General features: G+C 49.8%; 1 protein-coding gene across 5 annotated transcripts in view; it reads left to right on the top strand.

Annotated features, from left to right (window-relative positions):
- CLMN (calmin) overlaps positions 1-17,603 on the top strand; it is a 127,844-nt gene that overhangs the window by 74,243 nt on the left and 35,998 nt on the right. For all 5 annotated transcript variants that reach the window (XR_007518966.1, XR_007518967.1, XM_049898452.1 and 2 more), the window contains exon 2: positions 11,848-11,909. Coding sequence is in view for 3 of the 5 variants with exons in the window: in XM_049898452.1 (XP_049754409.1) it covers positions 11,848-11,909 (62 nt within the window). In the remaining 2 variants the exon portion in view is untranslated. The remainder of the gene's footprint in view (positions 1-11,847; positions 11,910-17,603) is intronic.

Below are 17,603 nucleotides of genomic sequence, written 5' to 3'. Positions count from 1 at the left end.
GTAACATACTTTCACAAAAGCTTTGGTATTTAAAACAATCACCAAAATGTATCATCCACAACAGAGCGTTTAGTCCCTCAGGGTCAGGGCGTCAGGGACCCATGAGGTGAATCCTCAAGGAGAGAAAAGGAAAATTTTTGTCTTTCTTCCTTTCCTTCCTTCCTTTTCCTCCTTCCTTCCCCTCCTCCCATCCCACCCTCCCTCCCTCTCAGACCTGGCAGAGGTTCTAAGGAAGGCCATGAGGACAGCGTCGGCTAACTGGATGGGCGGCTGAATGGCCTGTTGTTGTTAGCTCCCACCGAGCCGATCCTGACCCGTGGCGACCCTGTGTGGGAGGGTAGAGCTGCTCCACAGGGTTTTTAAGGCTGTGACCTTTTGGAAGCAGAGCACCAGGCCTTTTTTCTGAGGTGCCTCTGGGTGTGTTCAAACCGCCCACCTTTCAGCTAGTAGTTGAGTTCTTAACCATTTGCGCCACCTAGGGACTGAACGGTCTATAAAGAAAAATAAAAACACGCTGCCGTCGAGTTGATTCCGACTCATAGTGACCCTATAGGACAGAGTAGAACCCCCCCATAGGGTTTCCAGGGCTGTAAATCTTTACAGAATCAGGCTGCCACATCTTTCTCCCAGGGAGTGACTGGTTAGGTTCAAACTGCCAACCTTTTGGTTAGCAGCCGAGCACTTTAACCACTGTGCCATCAAGGCTCCTGTGGTCCATAAAAGTCTTTAAATTCCTGCCTCAATTTCGGCTGGGCAGTTCTGGGCAGTCTGCCTGGACGGCTCCTGTCACCCTGCCTGCCCATCTGGGCAGACGTGAAAGCCCCCTTTCCTAAGCCTGGGTTTTTATGGCTGGCTGGCGTCATCTGTCATAAATCAAGGTGGGTTGAGGTTTAGCACTGCGGTTAGACAGAATCGCTGGCACAAAAAAAACTAGAGCGGGGTTATTTTTTATTTTCGTTACAGGCCCCAGCCCTATATATATATAGCTTAAAACTTAATTTGGTGTGTAATTGGGACTAGCTCTTTGGAGCCCTGAGTTATGTGTTTTGGAGCAGCGGAGAAGCAGGGGCACCCTGGGGCAGGACGTGGTATGTTAATTGGTGGCCTCTGGGACCTGTGAGAGAATTGGATTTAAGTCCCCAGTTAGAAGGAGGTTGGCAGTTTTATTTGCGTCTCTGTGGGTGCGTATTGGGGGGCCCACCAGTTTGCGCCAGCCCCATGCATTCCTCTCTGTCCTGACGCCCAGGGGCGAATCCCCCAGCCTGTAGAGGGACAGGAGGGACAAAGTGACGGAGGGACAGGGAGAGGATGGGGACCATCCCCGCGTGTGGCCTGCCGCTTCTCTGCACACTGAATTGTACTAGTTGCAGGCCCCTCGCGCCTGTGGTCCCAGCGAGGGTTTTGCATTTTATTACCAAAAGTCTCGATAAAAGTGACTTGGGTCGAGTGAGCACTGAGGGAGGAAAAACAAAGGAAATTAAACGCGCGATCACTGCGGGCGAAAACCACATGGAGGCCTTGACTTTCAGACTGCCAGAGCTGAAGGGGGAAGCGGCCCCCAGGAGTCGGAACTAAAGGACGCTGGCCTGGTGTTCCCCAAGCCTGGCCCCTCTCCTGTTTAAAAAGAAATTGCCATTTAATTTGTTTCTGAGTTTTATTTCTCAAGTGAACCAGCGTGGGGCCATGTAATGAGGCTGTGTTTTGGGGAGGTGTTGAAAGACGAGATGGGAGGGGTGGGGGATGAAACCGCCGAGTGGGGGCCCTGCCGGCCGGGCCAAGGCAGCCTTGCCCAGAGGTGTCATGGTCCGGGAGGCCAGGCGCAATGTGCCTCTGAGCACCGCCTGTGGGCATAGGTGCCGTTGTGTGGTCCAGCTGATGGGGCCTCTGCTCTGAGCCCCCAGAGAGGGCGATTTCGCTCTATCCCAAGCTGATGGAGTGAGGTGTCCGTGGCTGAAGTGAGACGAAGAGGAAGGGGTTTTCCCAAATAGGGGAAGAAATCTGCTTAGACCTAAATGCGTAGGGGATTTCTGGACCAGGGAGGTACCAGAGGTACCCCTAGAGACTGTCACCGGTGGAGGCTGTGGCTGTCATTCACCTATGAGCTCTGCTTCGGAGAAAACATCTGGGGCCCAGGAAAGGAAGTGCACTAGGGTCCTCCTTCTGCACAAAACAGGACCTTGGTGCAAAGTGCAGGCCTCCCCACCCTCCTGGACAGTGAGGAATGGGGGCCTTTGCCCTTGGATGACCACCCCGCTGGTGACAGGGAGACTCCGGCAGCCATGGCCAGGGTACCCCTCCACCTCTCCCAGAGGGGCTTGCTGTCCCGGCCCTGGTGCCACCCTTCCCTGCCCTGGGTTTCATTCCATTGTGCGTGGGGTCATGAGTCACGCATGGCCGTGAGAAAAGAACTAAACCTCCGATAAATTAAAGAACTTGCCCAAGGTTTGCAATAATAATAGCAGCTGTGATTATTGAGCACCTACGTCGTGCCTAGCCCTGTGCTGAGGTCTTAGAATGCTTTATGTCATGGCAACCTCATCATAACTGTCCCTCCCTCTCTCTCTTTCTGACCTACCTATGGACTCTCCCCAGCTGCTCAGTAACCTTGAAGAGTAGCCACAGTGCATTGTCATGGTGTAATAAGGACAACTACACTCAATGCTTTAACGCCTTTCGTCCTCACAACTCCATGAAGTGGCTACAGTGATTCCCGTTATACAGATGGGGAAACTGAGGCCCTAGAGGGGAACTGGTCTGCTCAAGGTCACTTAGAGGAGACTGTTGGCAGATGCTGTCCTCTATATTCCAGGAGAGGACATCTGAGGCAGGAGTACCTAGGGGTGGCCACAGAGTCCCCTCAAGGAGGGGGGACTAGGATGGGGTTTCCCACCCTCAGCTTCTGGACTTTTAGGCCTGATATTTCTTTGTCATGGAGGGCTGTCCTGTTTGCTGTAGAATGTTTAGCAGCATCCACAGCCTCTACCTATTAGATGCCAGTAACACATCTCCTCCGGTTGTGACAGCTGAAAATGTCTTCAGATATTGCCACATGTCCCCTGGGGACAAAATCACCCCTGGTTGAGCCCCACTGGCCAAGTGCGGGGCGTTGAAGGATGGGTGATTCTGACCTGTGTGGGGTGTTCCCAGCATGGGGCATGGAGTGAGGCGAGATGGTAAGCTGAGGACTTCCTAGAGGAGAGTTTGGGGGTGCTGAGACCATCAGTCTGAGAAGCAGCGCCTCCCTCCAGGGAATTCAAGGGAGAGGCAGGCAGAGAGCATACCAGGAGGACAGGCTAAATAAAACTCAGGGTGTCTACCGGAGGCCCACGGGATGGCAGCGTAGGCCTTCATCTGTGAAATGGGGCCACTAGTAGACCCACTTTACAGAAATATAAGAATTCCTATGTGTCACCCCGCTGCTGCTTGGTGCTTAGGAAGCGATTGAGATGCTATTAGGCCCCCAGCTATGTCTCTCAGAGCTCCCCAGGCTGCTGATGAGCAGGCTTCCCAGTTCCCACCCCACCTTCTCTAAACGAACAAATCTGTCTTGGAGGAAGTACAGCCAGAGTGCTCCTTAGAACCAGGGGTGGTGAGACTTTGTCTTGCTTACCTTGGACATGTTACCCGGAGGGACTAATCCCTGGAGGACATCATGCTGGGTAAAGTAGAGGGTCAGAACAAAAGAGGAAGACCCTCAAGGGGATGGACTGACACAGTGGCTGCAACAATGGGCTCAAACATACCACCGATTGTGAGGATGGTGCAGGACCGGGCAGTGTTTCCGTCTGTTATACGTAGAGTCGGTATGAGTTGGAGCTGACTTGACGGCACCGAGTGACAACTTTTCTAAACCGGCTCTGGTGGCTGAGGAAGTATGAACTTCATGTCCCCCGAGTGGCACTACAGCTTGCTCAGGAACCTTTGTCCTGATGGCAAGTGCGGGAAGAGCTGCCTGGGGTCCGACCAGCCCAGCCTGGTGCACTCGGCCCCTTGCACCCTCTGCGCCTGGGCCAGCAGCTCAGAGACGAGGCCCCAGCTCTTCCCATTTCCTGCCCTCCTCCTGTCCAGCCTTCTCTGAAGCTGAGCAAGGGTCTCCCAGCTGACCTGTCTGGAGGCGTGTCCAAGAGTCAGTCTGTCTTCCTCCCAGGCTGGAGTCCTCTCAGGAGCACCAGCGTCCTTGCTGCTGATGGAACTCAGCAACCAAAGCCATTCGAAGGTACCATTATCAGCAAGAGCCCTTTGGAAAGGAAGGAGACGAAATGATTGTTTCCTTGCCCAGTGCTGGCACGCCATTCCCCAGGCAATGTCGGTGTAGCTGGCCAGGGAGCCGGATCAGTATCTCTACCTCACAGCCCCCGTGCCCGGCGTGCCTGGCTCCAAACCACACCTGTTCCTCCCGCGCCAGGCTGATGTGCCCATCGCCTTCCTCTGCTCTGCCCCGAGACGCCCAAGGAAGTGTGCTAATGGTCTCTTCCCACGAAGACCCGGTTTCTCAACTCTTCAGATTTCCAGGCCCAGTCCCAGAAAGTGTGAATCAGTAAGTCTGGGGTGGGGCCCAGGAATTGACATTTTAACTGCCATCCCAGAGGATTTTGAATTTAGTCATCATTGGTTGTTGTTGTTAATTGCTGTTGAGTCCATTCCGACTCCAAGTGACCCCGTGTGTGCAGAGTAGAACTGCTCCATAGGGTTTTCAAGGCTGTGACCTTTGGGAAACAGATCGCCAGCCAGGGAGTTTTTTGACATAAGTGATCGTTGGGCCAAGGAACATGGAGTATTTACTCGCATTGAAACCGTAAATGTGAGTCTGTTCCATGTGTTAGCTGTGTGTGTGCATGTGTAGTTCTGGAAGGATGGTCATAAAATGTCAATAGTGGTGATCTCTGGGTATAATGGGATTTCATGAAGTTTAGATATTTCTGTCCGTGCTATGGAGCCCTGGTGGCACAGTGGTCAAGAGCTTGGCTGCTAACCACAAGGCTGGCAGTTTAAAACCACCGGCCACTCCTTGGGAACCCTGTGGACAGTTCTACTCTGTCCCGTAGGCTCATCGCTATGAGTTGGAATCGACTTGACAGCTAGGAGTTGGAAACGACTTTGGCTTTTGGTATACTTGACTGCATTGTTTTAATTTTTTAAGTTTAGTTGTTCTTGATTATTTATCATGAGCATACAATTTTTTACAAGCAGATAAAGCCATCAGAGGCGGGGATGGAACAAGTGTATACGGGTATATTTTGACTCCTGGAGCCAGCGCTGTTCTCTGCTGGAATGGGGGTAGAGTGGTTCACAGAACAGTGGGCTCCTGACTCCTGGACACCTGGGGGAGAGAGCAGTGTCACACCTCCCATTTTCAAATTGTCTGTTCTGGCAAAGCCAGAGCCTAGGAATTTGGGATTGTTGAGCTGAGTCAGAAAGCTAGCCCTCCCCTCCTCTCTGTGCTGGGCCTGAGAACCCCTCCTCTTTCTCCCTGCCTTGGCAAGTCAGGAATGGTGATTTTATAGCACGGTTATTACTCTACTGTTGCCCAGTAAACCCACACCAGCCCCCACAAACCCTCCGAGAGAGGGCCAGACCCTTCCAGAGAAATGGTCCCCTACACCTTTACAACGTGATAGGTGTGGTGGAAAAAAGGGACCGTTGGATTTATGGAAACTATATAAAGTTTATGGAGTCTTGGCAGGCCAGAAGTAGAAAGGGCTTGCAGGTAGGAGGTGGGGGTTTTGAGTTGGAGGTCACAAAGGAGTTTCAGATACCAGACGACACAGCCCGTGTCCAGGGCCCGCTCTTTGACTGTGGGGACCAGGGAAGTCACCACTGTGGAGTAGCCCCTGGGGATGCTTTCTGGGGTGATCTCATTTCAGGGAGGATGGGGACCCTCATTCTGCAGAGAGGAGACTCAGCAAAGGTGTTCTGAAAGTTACAAACCTGTCCAAGGTGGCACAGATAGTGTTGTGAGGCCAGCACTGCACTGGCTGTTCTGGGAAGGCTCAGGTCCTCACAGCCTCCTCTCCTGGGTATTGAACGGCGTGCCCAGTTTTAGGTCCAGAAATTATGGTCTCCACACCCTGTTTCAGTTTGGGACACACCTGTTATTCATTTGTGGGTTATCTCACTATCCTCTGATGTGTATCCTTCTTGCCTTGTCCCCCGTCATGGATCAGCTTTGAAGGAGATGCACATTTGTGCTCAGGTCCGCCCACTGTCCTCAGCCAGAATGGAAGTGAAGCCACCCACAGGTTAGCGCTGGGATCAGGGCAGGAGCAGAACACAGAGTCTTTGTCTGTCTTCAGGAGCCCCTCTGGGTTCCACTTCTACCCTGTGGTATTCCATGGGATCCAAAGTGACATCCTCCCACCCCTGTCTGCCCTGGAAATTTCAAATTCATTTCTTCTGCATATGCGACTTGTGGTGTCCATATTTCTCTCTCCTCACTGGCTGTGAATTCTTTGAATGTAGATTCCACGATGCTTAATTCTTTATTTCTGATTTTGCTCACAGGGCCTGGCATAGTTCCCGGCATGCGTTAATCACTGAGTAAACATCAGCTGGAAAGATAGATGGATGGTGGATGGGTGGGGATAGGTGGGGCAGGGTGGATGGATGGATGGGTGTGTGGGTGGGTGGGGGGATGGGTGGGTGAATGGGAAGATGGATAGGTGGACAAATGGATGGACAGACGGATGGACGGGTGATGAATAGACTAACAGACACCCATGTCCTCATTTGTACCTTCCAGGGCAGTTAAACCAACAACCCAACCCAGGTCCTCTCAGGATTTCACTCAATACACTTCTGTTTCAAGGGACATACTTGGCCCTCCCTGAAACCATATGGAGAAACCAGCCTGAGTGTTTGAATGTGTGCGTGTAAATACTTTACAGTCCCCATAAACTTGTTTAAAGACAGGTGGGGGTGAAAGTATAAACTGGGGCAGCCTTTTGGGAGGGCAATTTGGAAGTAGCTATTAAAATATCCAGTGTGCCTACCACAAAGACCCAGCAGTTGCACTTTTAATTGTTAAGTATAAGAGATGTATTCAGATACTTGCGCACAAAGAACCAGGTACCACGATGTGTGTACAAGGGTGCTTATTGCCACATTGCTCACAACAGAGAAAATTTGGAAATAGCCTAAGTATCCATCAACAGGCAGACGGTGACTGAACCGTGGAGCACCCTCACTGTGGAAACACACAGCCATTAAATAGAGTGAGGCAGTCGTGTAGGTGCAGACGCCGCAAGGTCGTAATGGGGGTTGGGGCAGGGTGCTCTCAGTCTTCCAACTGTTAGACTCCCTGACTCCTAGACTTCAACGACTCCCTTCTCCGAGCTGCCTCCCGGACCCTCTCCCTATCTCATTTCTAGCCACTTTTCCCTTTTTCTCCTCTCCCTACAGGAGTTATATCTTTAATTCCTATGCCTACCTGACAATGACCTTCCTTCACAGAAAAGGGGGAAACAAGAGAAAAATAGTTATGTGTGGAATTACTGTCTGCTGACTCTTCGATTAAAAAGGTTGAAATGTGCAATATTAAAAGTTGATTTACGAGCACCGCTCTCTCCCTAGTAATGAAATGGAGAGGAAAGAAGTAGCAGAGCCGTTACTGAAAACCATAGCCTTTTTTCTCCTCCAGGAGATAAATTGGCTCTCATTTACTTATTGCAAAAGAAATGTGAGTTGGTTTTGAATGCATGTGGTGTGTTCTTCCAATACATGGAAATATAGACCTTAGTCATTTATTTAATGGTCGCCTGGTTTAGACATTTCAAGGAAGCTTCATGAGACGTGTAGCAGCTGAAGCTGAGGAACCTGCTACCAAAGGCCACCACGCACTCAGTGTGACCCATCGCAGAAACACCCTCCAGGTCCTCTCGGACACCAGGACAGCTAATGCCACAGAGCTCAGGAGGGACAGAAAAAGCCCAGAATCCAGAATGACAAGGGCAGGTTCCAAGTCCCAACTTTGCTGCTTATTAACTATTTGACCCTCAGTTTCTTCATCTGTAAAATGGGAATAATGACCTTACTAATCGTGTGACCTTGGGGAAGCCACCACCTCTCTCTGTGCCTCGGTTTTCCCATCTGAAGGTTATAAGAGTGCCTACCTCAAAGGGTTGAGGTAGGATTAAATTAGTTAATACATGTAAAGTGGCATCCCTGGATGGTGCAAACGGTCAACACGCTCGGCTGCTAACCCAAAGGTTGGGGGTTCAAATCTACCCAGAGGCACCTTGGAAGAAAGGCCTGGTGACCTAAAAAAAAAAAAAAATCAGCCATTGAGAACCCAATGGAGCACAGTTCTATTTTGACACGTATGGGGTCACCATGAATTGGCATTGACTCCACAGCCACTGGTTACTAGTGCGTGTGAAGTGCTTAGATTGGTGAATGCCATATAGCAAGTGCTTGGTAAATGTTTTTTAATCATTGTTATTATCATTGCAAACTCCTTAGCCGTAACTGGAAGAGCTGGCATTCAAACCTGGACCCCCTGCTTCCGTTTTCAGGGTGCTGGCTGTTGAGGGGAGTCCCTGGGTGGTGTAAATGGTTAAGCACTCAGCTACTTCCCAAAAGTTTGGGGGTTCGAATCTACCCACAGGCACCTTGGAAGAAAGGTCTGGCTTTCTTCCAAAAGATCACAGCCATTGAAAGATCAGCATAGGAGCTGTGCTCTGACACACATGAGGTCTCCAGGAGTCCGAATCCACAGGAGGGCAACTGGTTTGGTTTTGGGTTGCTTTTTTCTTTTTTTTTTCTGGTCTCGTAGGGTAGACACAGACCTGGGAGTGACTTCCTGCTCCTATCTCTGCAGATGATGCCCTGGGCAGGTCTCAGAACCTCTCAGAGCCCCGTTTTGTTCATTTATAAAATAATAGCTGCTATTCTGCAAGACTGTTTTAGGGGTTTTTTTCTCCTCTCTTTTTTTATTGTGCTTTAAGTGAAAGTTTACAATTCAAGTCCGTTTCTCACACAAAAACTTATACACACATTGTTGTGTGACCCTAGTCACTCTACCTCTAATATGACAGCATACTCCTTCTCTCCACCCTGTATTTCCCTTGTCCATTCAACCAGCTCCTGTCCCCCTCTGCCTTCTCATCTCACCTCTGGGTAGGAGCTGCCCACACAGTCTCATGTGTCTGCTTGAACTAAGAAGCACACGCCTCACCAGTATCATTTTATGTCTTATGGTCCAGTCTAATCTTTGTCTGAAGAGTTGGCTTCAGGAATGGTTTTAGTTTTGGGCTAACAGAGAGTCTGGGGGCCATGTCCTTCAGTCTCAGTGAGACCATTAAGTCTGGTCTTTTTACGAGAATTTGAGTTCTGTGTCCCACTGTTCTCCTGCTCCATCCGGGATTCTCTGTTGTGTTCCGTCAGGGCAGTTGTTGGTGGTAGCTGGGCACCATCTAGCTCTTCTCGTCTCAGACTGATGGAGTCTCTGGTTTATATGGCCTCTTCTGTCTCTTGGGCTCATTATTACCTTGTGTCTTTGGTGTTCTTCATTCTCCTTTGCTCCAGGTGGCTAGAGACCAATTGATGCACCTCAGATGACTGCTTGCTAGCTTTTAAGACCGCAGATGCCAAGAGTGTTGTAAGGTTTAAAGATTAATGGAAGCAAAGTGTCTGGCACAGAATAGTGCTTGGTAGATGGCAGTGGCCCTTTGTAGACAGTGGTAGCCCTTAGTAGATGGCGATGGCCCTTGATAGACAGCTGTTGCCCTTGGTAGACCGAAGTGGCCCTTGGTAGACCACAGTGGCCCTTGGTAGACCACAGTGGCCCTTGGTAAACCTCAGTGGCCCTTGGTAGACAGCAGTGGCCTTGGCAATGGAAGATCTTTTCTAGGAACCTGCGTGGGGAATCCTCTCCCCTGGGAGGGAGTGTCACTTTTGGGTTTAGGTCCCCCCAGTGCACCCTGGGTCCACAGCAGATACCTCCAGAACTCGCCCTTCCTGGAGGGTGCAGAGTCTTCCCTGCTGATAGTTACAAAAAAAAGAGGCTACCGTGCCAGGGACTGTTGAACTCGATATGCAATATGGCAGGTGTCCTTCTGCAGCCTGCCGATCAAGCTTCCTCCTCATCCTCACTGCACAGATCAGAGGCGGGGTGGGTGGCTGGCCCACATGTCCGGAGATGACAGGCTGAGTGCCCAACCCAGCACATTCCAGAGTCTCCATCCAATCTCCAGTCACTGTCCCCCACCTCTCCTGGCACCTCGATCCAGCACCATAGACCATCGCTGCCATTCGGCAGGTATGCAGTGTTGTTTATTGCCTTGTGGCTTTCAGATGTTATTGTAGTAAACATAGAGAGCAAAATTTGCAATTTTAACTATTTTTAAGCGTGTGATTCAGTGGCATTAGTTACTTTAACAAGGCTATGCAACCCTTACCACTACCTACTTTCAAAAGTTTCCCTCACCCCAAATAGAATTATGCATTTTTTAGCACCCATTAAGGAGCCCTGGTAGTGCAGTGGTTAAGAGTTTGGCTGCTAACCAAAAGGTTGGCAGTTCAAACCTACCAGCTGCTCCCTGGACACCCTGTGGGGCAGTCTGCTCTGTCCTGTAGGGTCGCTATGAGTTGGAATTGACTTGATGGCAGCTGGTTTAGGTTTGTTTTTTTTTTTTTAAGCACCCATTAAAGGAGCCCTGGTGGTGCAGTGGAAATGCTGGTGGCATAGAGGTTAAGAGCTATGGCTGCTAACCAAAAGGTCAGCAGTTTGGATCCACCAGGTACTCCTCGGAAACCGTATGGGGCAGTTCTGCTCTGTCCTATAGGGTCAGCATGAGTCAGAATCGACTTGACAACAATGGGTTTGGTTTTTTTGGGTTTTGGTGGTGCAACAGTGAAGTGCTTGGCTACCAACCGAAAGATTGGTGATTCAAACTCACCCAGGGCTGTTCGGGAAAAAGACTCGGCCACCTGCTTCAGTAAAGATTATAGCCTAGGAAACCCTATGGGGCAGTTGTACTCCGTCACATGGGTCATGATGAATTGAAATCGACTTTATGGCACCCAAAAACAACAACAATGCCCATTAAGCAATAACTCTCCCCTCCCCCCTCCCAACCCCCATCTCCTGGGAACCTCTAATCTGCTTTCTGTCTCTATGAATTTGTCTACTTTAGATATTTCCTATAAGTGGAATCATACAACATTTACTCTTTTATGTCTGGCTTATGTTTTCAAGGTTCATCCATGTTATAGCATGAATCAGTACTTCATTTCTCTGTATAGCTAATATTCCATTGTATGTATACCACATTTTGTTTATCCATTGATCTGTTGGCAGACACTTGGATTGTTTCTACCTTTTGGCTGTTGTGAATAGTGCTGTTAGGAACATTGGATTGGTGTACAGGCATCTGAGGCCATGCGTTCAGGTCTTTGGGGTATATACCTAGGAGTGGAATTGCTGATTCATATGCTAATTTTGTGTTTCTTCTTTTTTTTTTTTGAGGAACCGTCCAAATGTTTTAACAACTGCACCTTTTTACATTCCCACCAGCAATGCACGAGGGTTCCAATTTCTCCCCACCTCGTGGCTTTAATTTTTATTTTCCCACAGGTGCTTTTTAATGTCGAGAGTCGAATACCCAAATGCTCGCGTGAGGTTCAGTAGAACGTTTTGTTCCATGTGCCTGAACTCGTGGGTTAAATACACTCCCAGGAGTTGGGCTGAGGAAAATGGATTCTGAGTGTCAAACAAGCCCCTGCAGCCCCCTTCTGGGAAGGAATCTGTTCCTTCTTGGGACCTACTGTCCCTAAAATCTCCCCCTGAGAGCGAGGCAGGGTTTTGCACTTGCTTCTTTTCACCTGGCTAACGCGTGTCTTTGTTTTCAGTTGAGAGGGAAAATGTGCAGAAGAGGACCTTTACCCGCTGGATAAATCTACACCTAGAAAAGGTGAGCCAGGCATCTGGGCCCGTGGGAGGTGATAGATTCACCCACAGCTGAGTCACTGTTTAGTGGAGCAGTCGGGGGCATGGCGGCTCTGCGTTCGTGTTTTTCATTCATTCCCTTACTCATTGTTGAGCGCCTCTCACTTCCAGGTAGCCAGCTCATATTGGGAGCATGGAGGTGAGTGGGACATGGCTCTGTCCTCCTGGGTTATCAGTCTAGGTGGGGAAGGAGAGGGTCTGTCTTTAAACAGGAAGCCATGAACCAGTGTTGGCAGCCATTGATGGTTGAGCAACCCAAACAGTTCCGTAGACAAGAGAGGGTGGCCCTTGTGCTCAAGCCCAGGTGAGCGTCTTGACTTCTAACTGGGGCTCTCAGTTAAGAGCCATCTGAACGTTTGATTTATACAAGAACTCTCGAAGACTTTTAACCAAGCCGGGTTCCCTTGTTAATCACGTAACGTTATTGTTGATTAACAATCAACAGTAATAATTTGGGGGCATTTCACTTTGCATTAAGGAGCCCTGGTGGCACAGTGGTTAAAGCATTCAGCTGCTAAGCAAAAGGTCACCAGTTCAAACCCATCAGTCGCTCCGTGGAAGAAAGATGTGGCAGCCTGCTTCTGTAAAGACTGAAAAACCAAACCCGTTGCCATTGAATTGATTCTGACTCATAGCAACCCTGCACAGCCTTGGAAACCCTGTGGGGGAGTCCTACGCTGTCCTATAGGGTCACTATGAGTCAGAATCAACTGGACAGCAGAGGGTTTTCACTCTGCATCAGGCACCTGGCTTAGTGCATCACGCATGGCTGTCTCCTCGTTACCTCCCTCCTCCTGCACAGAGGACACTGAGGCACAGAGAAGTTAAGTGACTTTCCTGAGATCCCACAGCCAAGAAGGAGGCTTTCTGTGGCACCTCCTGTGTAGTGAACTTAGAGACCCTTTTCTCCCTCCGGCTTTTTTTTTTTTTTCCTTAACATTCTGTGGCCAGGCTGTTTAAGATTGCATTTGGTCTGCAAGCTTCTTGTGCCCACACCATAAAACAAAAGCAGCAGAGTTAACTCCTCCCATGAAAAGAGAGAGAATGGTGGGCGCTAGAAGAGACCCATGGTGGGAAGTGGATAATCGACTGAGTGACAGGAGTGATATGAAGCCGCAGAAATCTGAACCCTCCTGACTTACTAGCTAAAACCCCAAGACAGTCACCATTCTCAGTTGTCCAGGGCTGGGGAAGGAGAGGAGACCCTGGGTGGTGGAAACGGTTAACATGCTCAGCTGCTAGCCGATAGGTTGGAGGTTCGAGTCCACCCAGGGTACCTCGGGAGGAAGGCCTGGTGATCTGCTTCCCAAAAATCAGCCCCTGAAAATCCTGTGGAACACAGTTCTACTCTGATATACATGGGGTCACCATAAGTTGGAATCAACTTGAAAGCACTGGCTTGATTTTGGGTTCTGGGGGAGGAGAGATTATTTTTCTCTTTAGGACAGCCGATTTATTGGGATTCTTTTTCCTCACTTCACTTCTTTCTTCTTATCTACCACTACCCACTATCCAGTTCTACAAGTTTACCGAGCTCAGGTAATAGCCTCATTTCTCTTTGAAGCTGGCAGTATTCGAGCACCCTACTTTAGAGGGTTTAGGCATGTGTGTTTTCTTCTCTCCTCTCCTTTAAGAGGCGCAGGAGTGACTGTTGACTGTCCTCACACTACAACAGTTGCCATCGAGTCGACTCCGGCTCATGGCGACCCTGCGTGTCTGTAGAACCGCTCTGTAGGGTTTTCAAGGCTCTGACCTTTTGGAAGCAGATTGCCAGACCTTTCTTCCAAGGCACATCTAGGTGGGTTTGAACTGCCAACCTTTTAGTGGTCGAATGCTTAACCATTTGCACCACGGAGGGACAGTGACCACCCTATACCCACTTTACCCATTACCATCCAGTCGATTACGACTCATAGCGACCCTAGAGGATAGAGTACAACTGCCCACTAGGGTTTCCTAGGCTGTAATCTTTACAGAAGCAGACTGCCACATCTTTCTCCCATGGAGGGACTGGTAGGTTTGAACCACCAATCTTTTGGTTAACAGCTGCACCACCAGGGCTCCCCTGACCACCTTATACCCGTTGCCATTGAGTCAATTCTGACTTAATAGCGACCCTATAGGACAGAGTAGAACTGCCCCATAGAGTTTCCAAGGAACACCTGGTGGATTTGAACTGCTGGCCTCTTGGTTAGCAGCTGTAGCACTTAACCGCTACACCAGCAGGGTTTCCCTACAGCTTGTAAAAAAGGTAACCAAAAAACAAAAGATCCCTGACTGCCCTGTAGGTAACTGAAAGAAAGATTTTTAGAGGAAATAATTGAAATGATTTGAAAACAGAGAAACTAGTATGGCTTTTAGAGAGTGGAGCACTTGACTGAAATTCTAATTCACACGTTTGACCTCTGGGCCTGTAGTCAGAATCCCAGGCAAGCACGGGATCCCCCACACCTGTGTTCCCTGCCTTTAACAGGGTTACACAATCAGCCAGTTAACCCAGGAGGATCCTGAACTCTTTGGGTGAAGGGACTGTAGATCACGTAGGAAGCATTATAAATCATTTGCCAGTTGTTTTGACTCTCAGAGCATTTTCGGCAGTGCTCATAAAGCGAAGTGTTATTTTTGGACAAAAGAGAAACCGCACCCTAAACCTGCATTCGCTGAGCACCTAAATTAACGCTTGCTGTATGTCAGAATTGCTGGGACGTCCAGCTGGCGCAGCCACCAAGCCTTTCTTTCTTTTATAATTACAAAATAAATACAGAAAAGTACGGAGGATAATATTGCAAACACCCATGCACCTGGTCACCCCCCAAAATGAACCACTGTTAGCATTTATTATCATATCAGGGATTTTCCCGCTGGCCAGGCTCCCACCTCCCCACCCCCTTTTGGGGGGCAGCTGCTGTGAAGATAAATCAGATATCACCTGAAACCGATGCCTAATAAAAAGGGCAAAATTAACAGCCACGTTTCCAACCTTGAGACTTTCAAGAACAACCTTTCATGTAAAGGAAACCTGGGAAACCCTTGGTGGATTGGGCTTAACTGCAATTTGAAGGCTGTCAGAAATATTTACTGAGCCCCTGGCTTCTGAAAAAATTCCTTAATTTACTGAAGGAGTTAGCTCATGAAGACAGCCTTGGGGGTGCTGTTTATTCGGTCATACTGATCTCATGAAGCCCATGGAACGTTCTGGGCCCGAGGCATGTTTGCACTGGAACGATCTCAGCTCTTCCTCGTGCCCTCTGGCTGGATGGACACCGGCCAAAGCCATGTTTGCTGCCGCCCCCGCTGAGACCCTTACAGAAACTGTCAATGGGAATTACTCGTCAGGCTTAACTCAAGAATAAGGCTTGGTCATGGCCAGGCCTGGTAACTGGAAAGTCTGTGAATCCGTTTATTAGGGGGTATTCTGCTCAGGTCTCTCGTTTTCTGCCTCGCATTAGCAGAAATAACATTTCCTTCAGCACCTCGGTAACCTGACGCCGCCATGCTCGGTGTGGCATGGACCCAAGAACTGGGGGAGGTTTGCAAAGAAAATACGTGCCTTTGAGTTCAAAGTCTCTGTTGTCCTTGGAGCCAAGGTCTTTTCTATGCACCTGTGGGCGGAATTGCCCAGTATTTTGACTAAATGGGGGGAAGGGGGCGTGTGTAAGGGCAAGGAAATGCCACCTTCCTTAATAAAAAACAAAACACAGACGCTCCTAGACTGTGATGGGAAGGAGACCCTCCCAAAGGAAAAGGGCGGCTGGGTTACAGTCCCACTGCACTTCCCAGATTGCCCTTACTCAGGGTCTCTGGCAGGCCCTGGATGGCACAAACGGTTAAGCGCTGGACTATTAACTAAGAGGTTATTGGTTCAAACCCACCCAGAGGTGCCTTGGAAGAAAGGGCTGGCAGCCTACTTCCAAAATGTCATAGCCTTGAAAACCCTATGGAGCTCTGTTCTCTGCACATGTGGGGTCACCATGAGCTGGAGTCCATTTGATGGCAACTGGTTTGGGTCTCTTGCTGGCCACAGGGGCACTGCCCCTTCCTCCCCCACCCCACCAACACCCGCCTCCCCCCAGTTAATCCTGTCTCATCTGTGAACGCTGGCCTTCTATTGTAGCCAGGAGTAGAGATAGCACCCAGCCTAACTGTTCTAACTTTGCCATGGCCCCCAAACCAAAAGGTAAACAGCTAATTCATGTCTGGGGGGGACAGGGGCTTATTAAAAATGCAGGTTCCTAGGCCCTGCTCCCTGATCCTGTTGCAGAAGCTCTGAACATGCTGCTTTAGCGGAGTAATTTACAAGCTCACTTAGTAAACAGAAGGAGTCCCTGGGCGGTGCAAACAGTTAACACTGCTAACTGAAAAGTTGAAGGTTCCAGTCCACTCAGAGGTGCCTCAGAGTCAAGGCCTGACAATCTACATCCAAAAACTCAGCCACTGAAAACCCTATGGAGTGTGGTCTGCTCTGACACACGTGGGGTCACCATGAGTCAGAATCAACTCAACAGCAAATGGTTACTGGTTGTTGTTAGGTGCCATCAAGTGGGTTTCGACTCACTGCGACCCTATGCACAACAGAACGAAACACTGCCTGGTCCTGCGCCATCCTTACAGTCATTATGCTTGAGCTCATTGTTGCAGCCACTGTGTCCATCCGCCTTGTTGAGGGTCTTCCTCTTTCCCGCTGACCCTGTACTCTGCCAAGCATGATATCCTTCTCCAGGGACTGATCCCGCCTGACAACATGTCCAAAGTATGTAAGATGCAGTCTCGCCATCCTTGCCTCTAGGAAGCATTCTGGCCACACTTCTTCCAAGACAGATTTGTTTGTTCTTTTGGTAGTCCATGGTATATTCAATATTCTTCGCCAACACCACAATTCAAAGGGGTGAATTCTTCTTCGGCCTCCCTTATTCATTGTCCAGCTTTCACATGCAGGTTACTGGTTAGTGAACAGGAAACCATTCTTCAAGCAAAGTGTTATCAGGAACCCTAAATAAAGGCCAGTAAGAGCTGAGCCTCTGTGGTTGAAAGGGGTGCTGCTGCCTCTTTAGCCCCACTCTGCCACTATAGGGCACCCTGAAGCAGCTCTGCTGAAGCCTAGGGTTCCCCAGAACACAGTTAGCAAATCAGTGCACCGGAGCAACTGCCTCACCAGCTTCAGCTGGTCCTGTGGATCCAGGCCGCGTCCAACCAAGGGTGGACCCTGTGTTTAACCACACAGGAGCACGCACCTAGACAGCTGACCTCTCCAAGCCCAGGCCCAGAGAAGATGCCAAGGTGGGCTCCTGGCTCGTTCCCACCCAGGCCCCTGCACAGTCCAGATCCTGCTGGGGGAGTTGCCTTCTCCCCTGTGGCTGGGGCCACCATTGCTGATTCAGGGAGCCCAGGAAGAAGAGCAAGGGTAGAGGAAGATGATGGCTCCGTGGGGGCTCACTCTGTGGGGACAGCTGATGAGAGCATCTCCCCTCTTCTGCCCTACAGCCTCCTGGACAAAATGCCTTACAAATGCTGATAGTCCCCAACTCCTCAGGCAGGAAGCCACTAGTAGGCTGGTTGTACTGACGGCGTTCACAGAAACCCGGGAAGGCAGGGGCCACCGCAGGCTCTTTAACTGCATTGTCACATCCTGTTGTAGCCCTGGTCCTTGAAAGGGGTCAGA

Source organism: Elephas maximus, chromosome 10 (genome assembly GCF_024166365.1).
Source record: "Elephas maximus indicus isolate mEleMax1 chromosome 10, mEleMax1 primary haplotype, whole genome shotgun sequence".
Taxonomy (NCBI): Eukaryota; Metazoa; Chordata; class Mammalia; order Proboscidea; family Elephantidae; genus Elephas; species Elephas maximus.
Note: the sequence above shows the minus strand (reverse complement) of the source record. Positions and strands in the feature narration are given on the sequence as shown.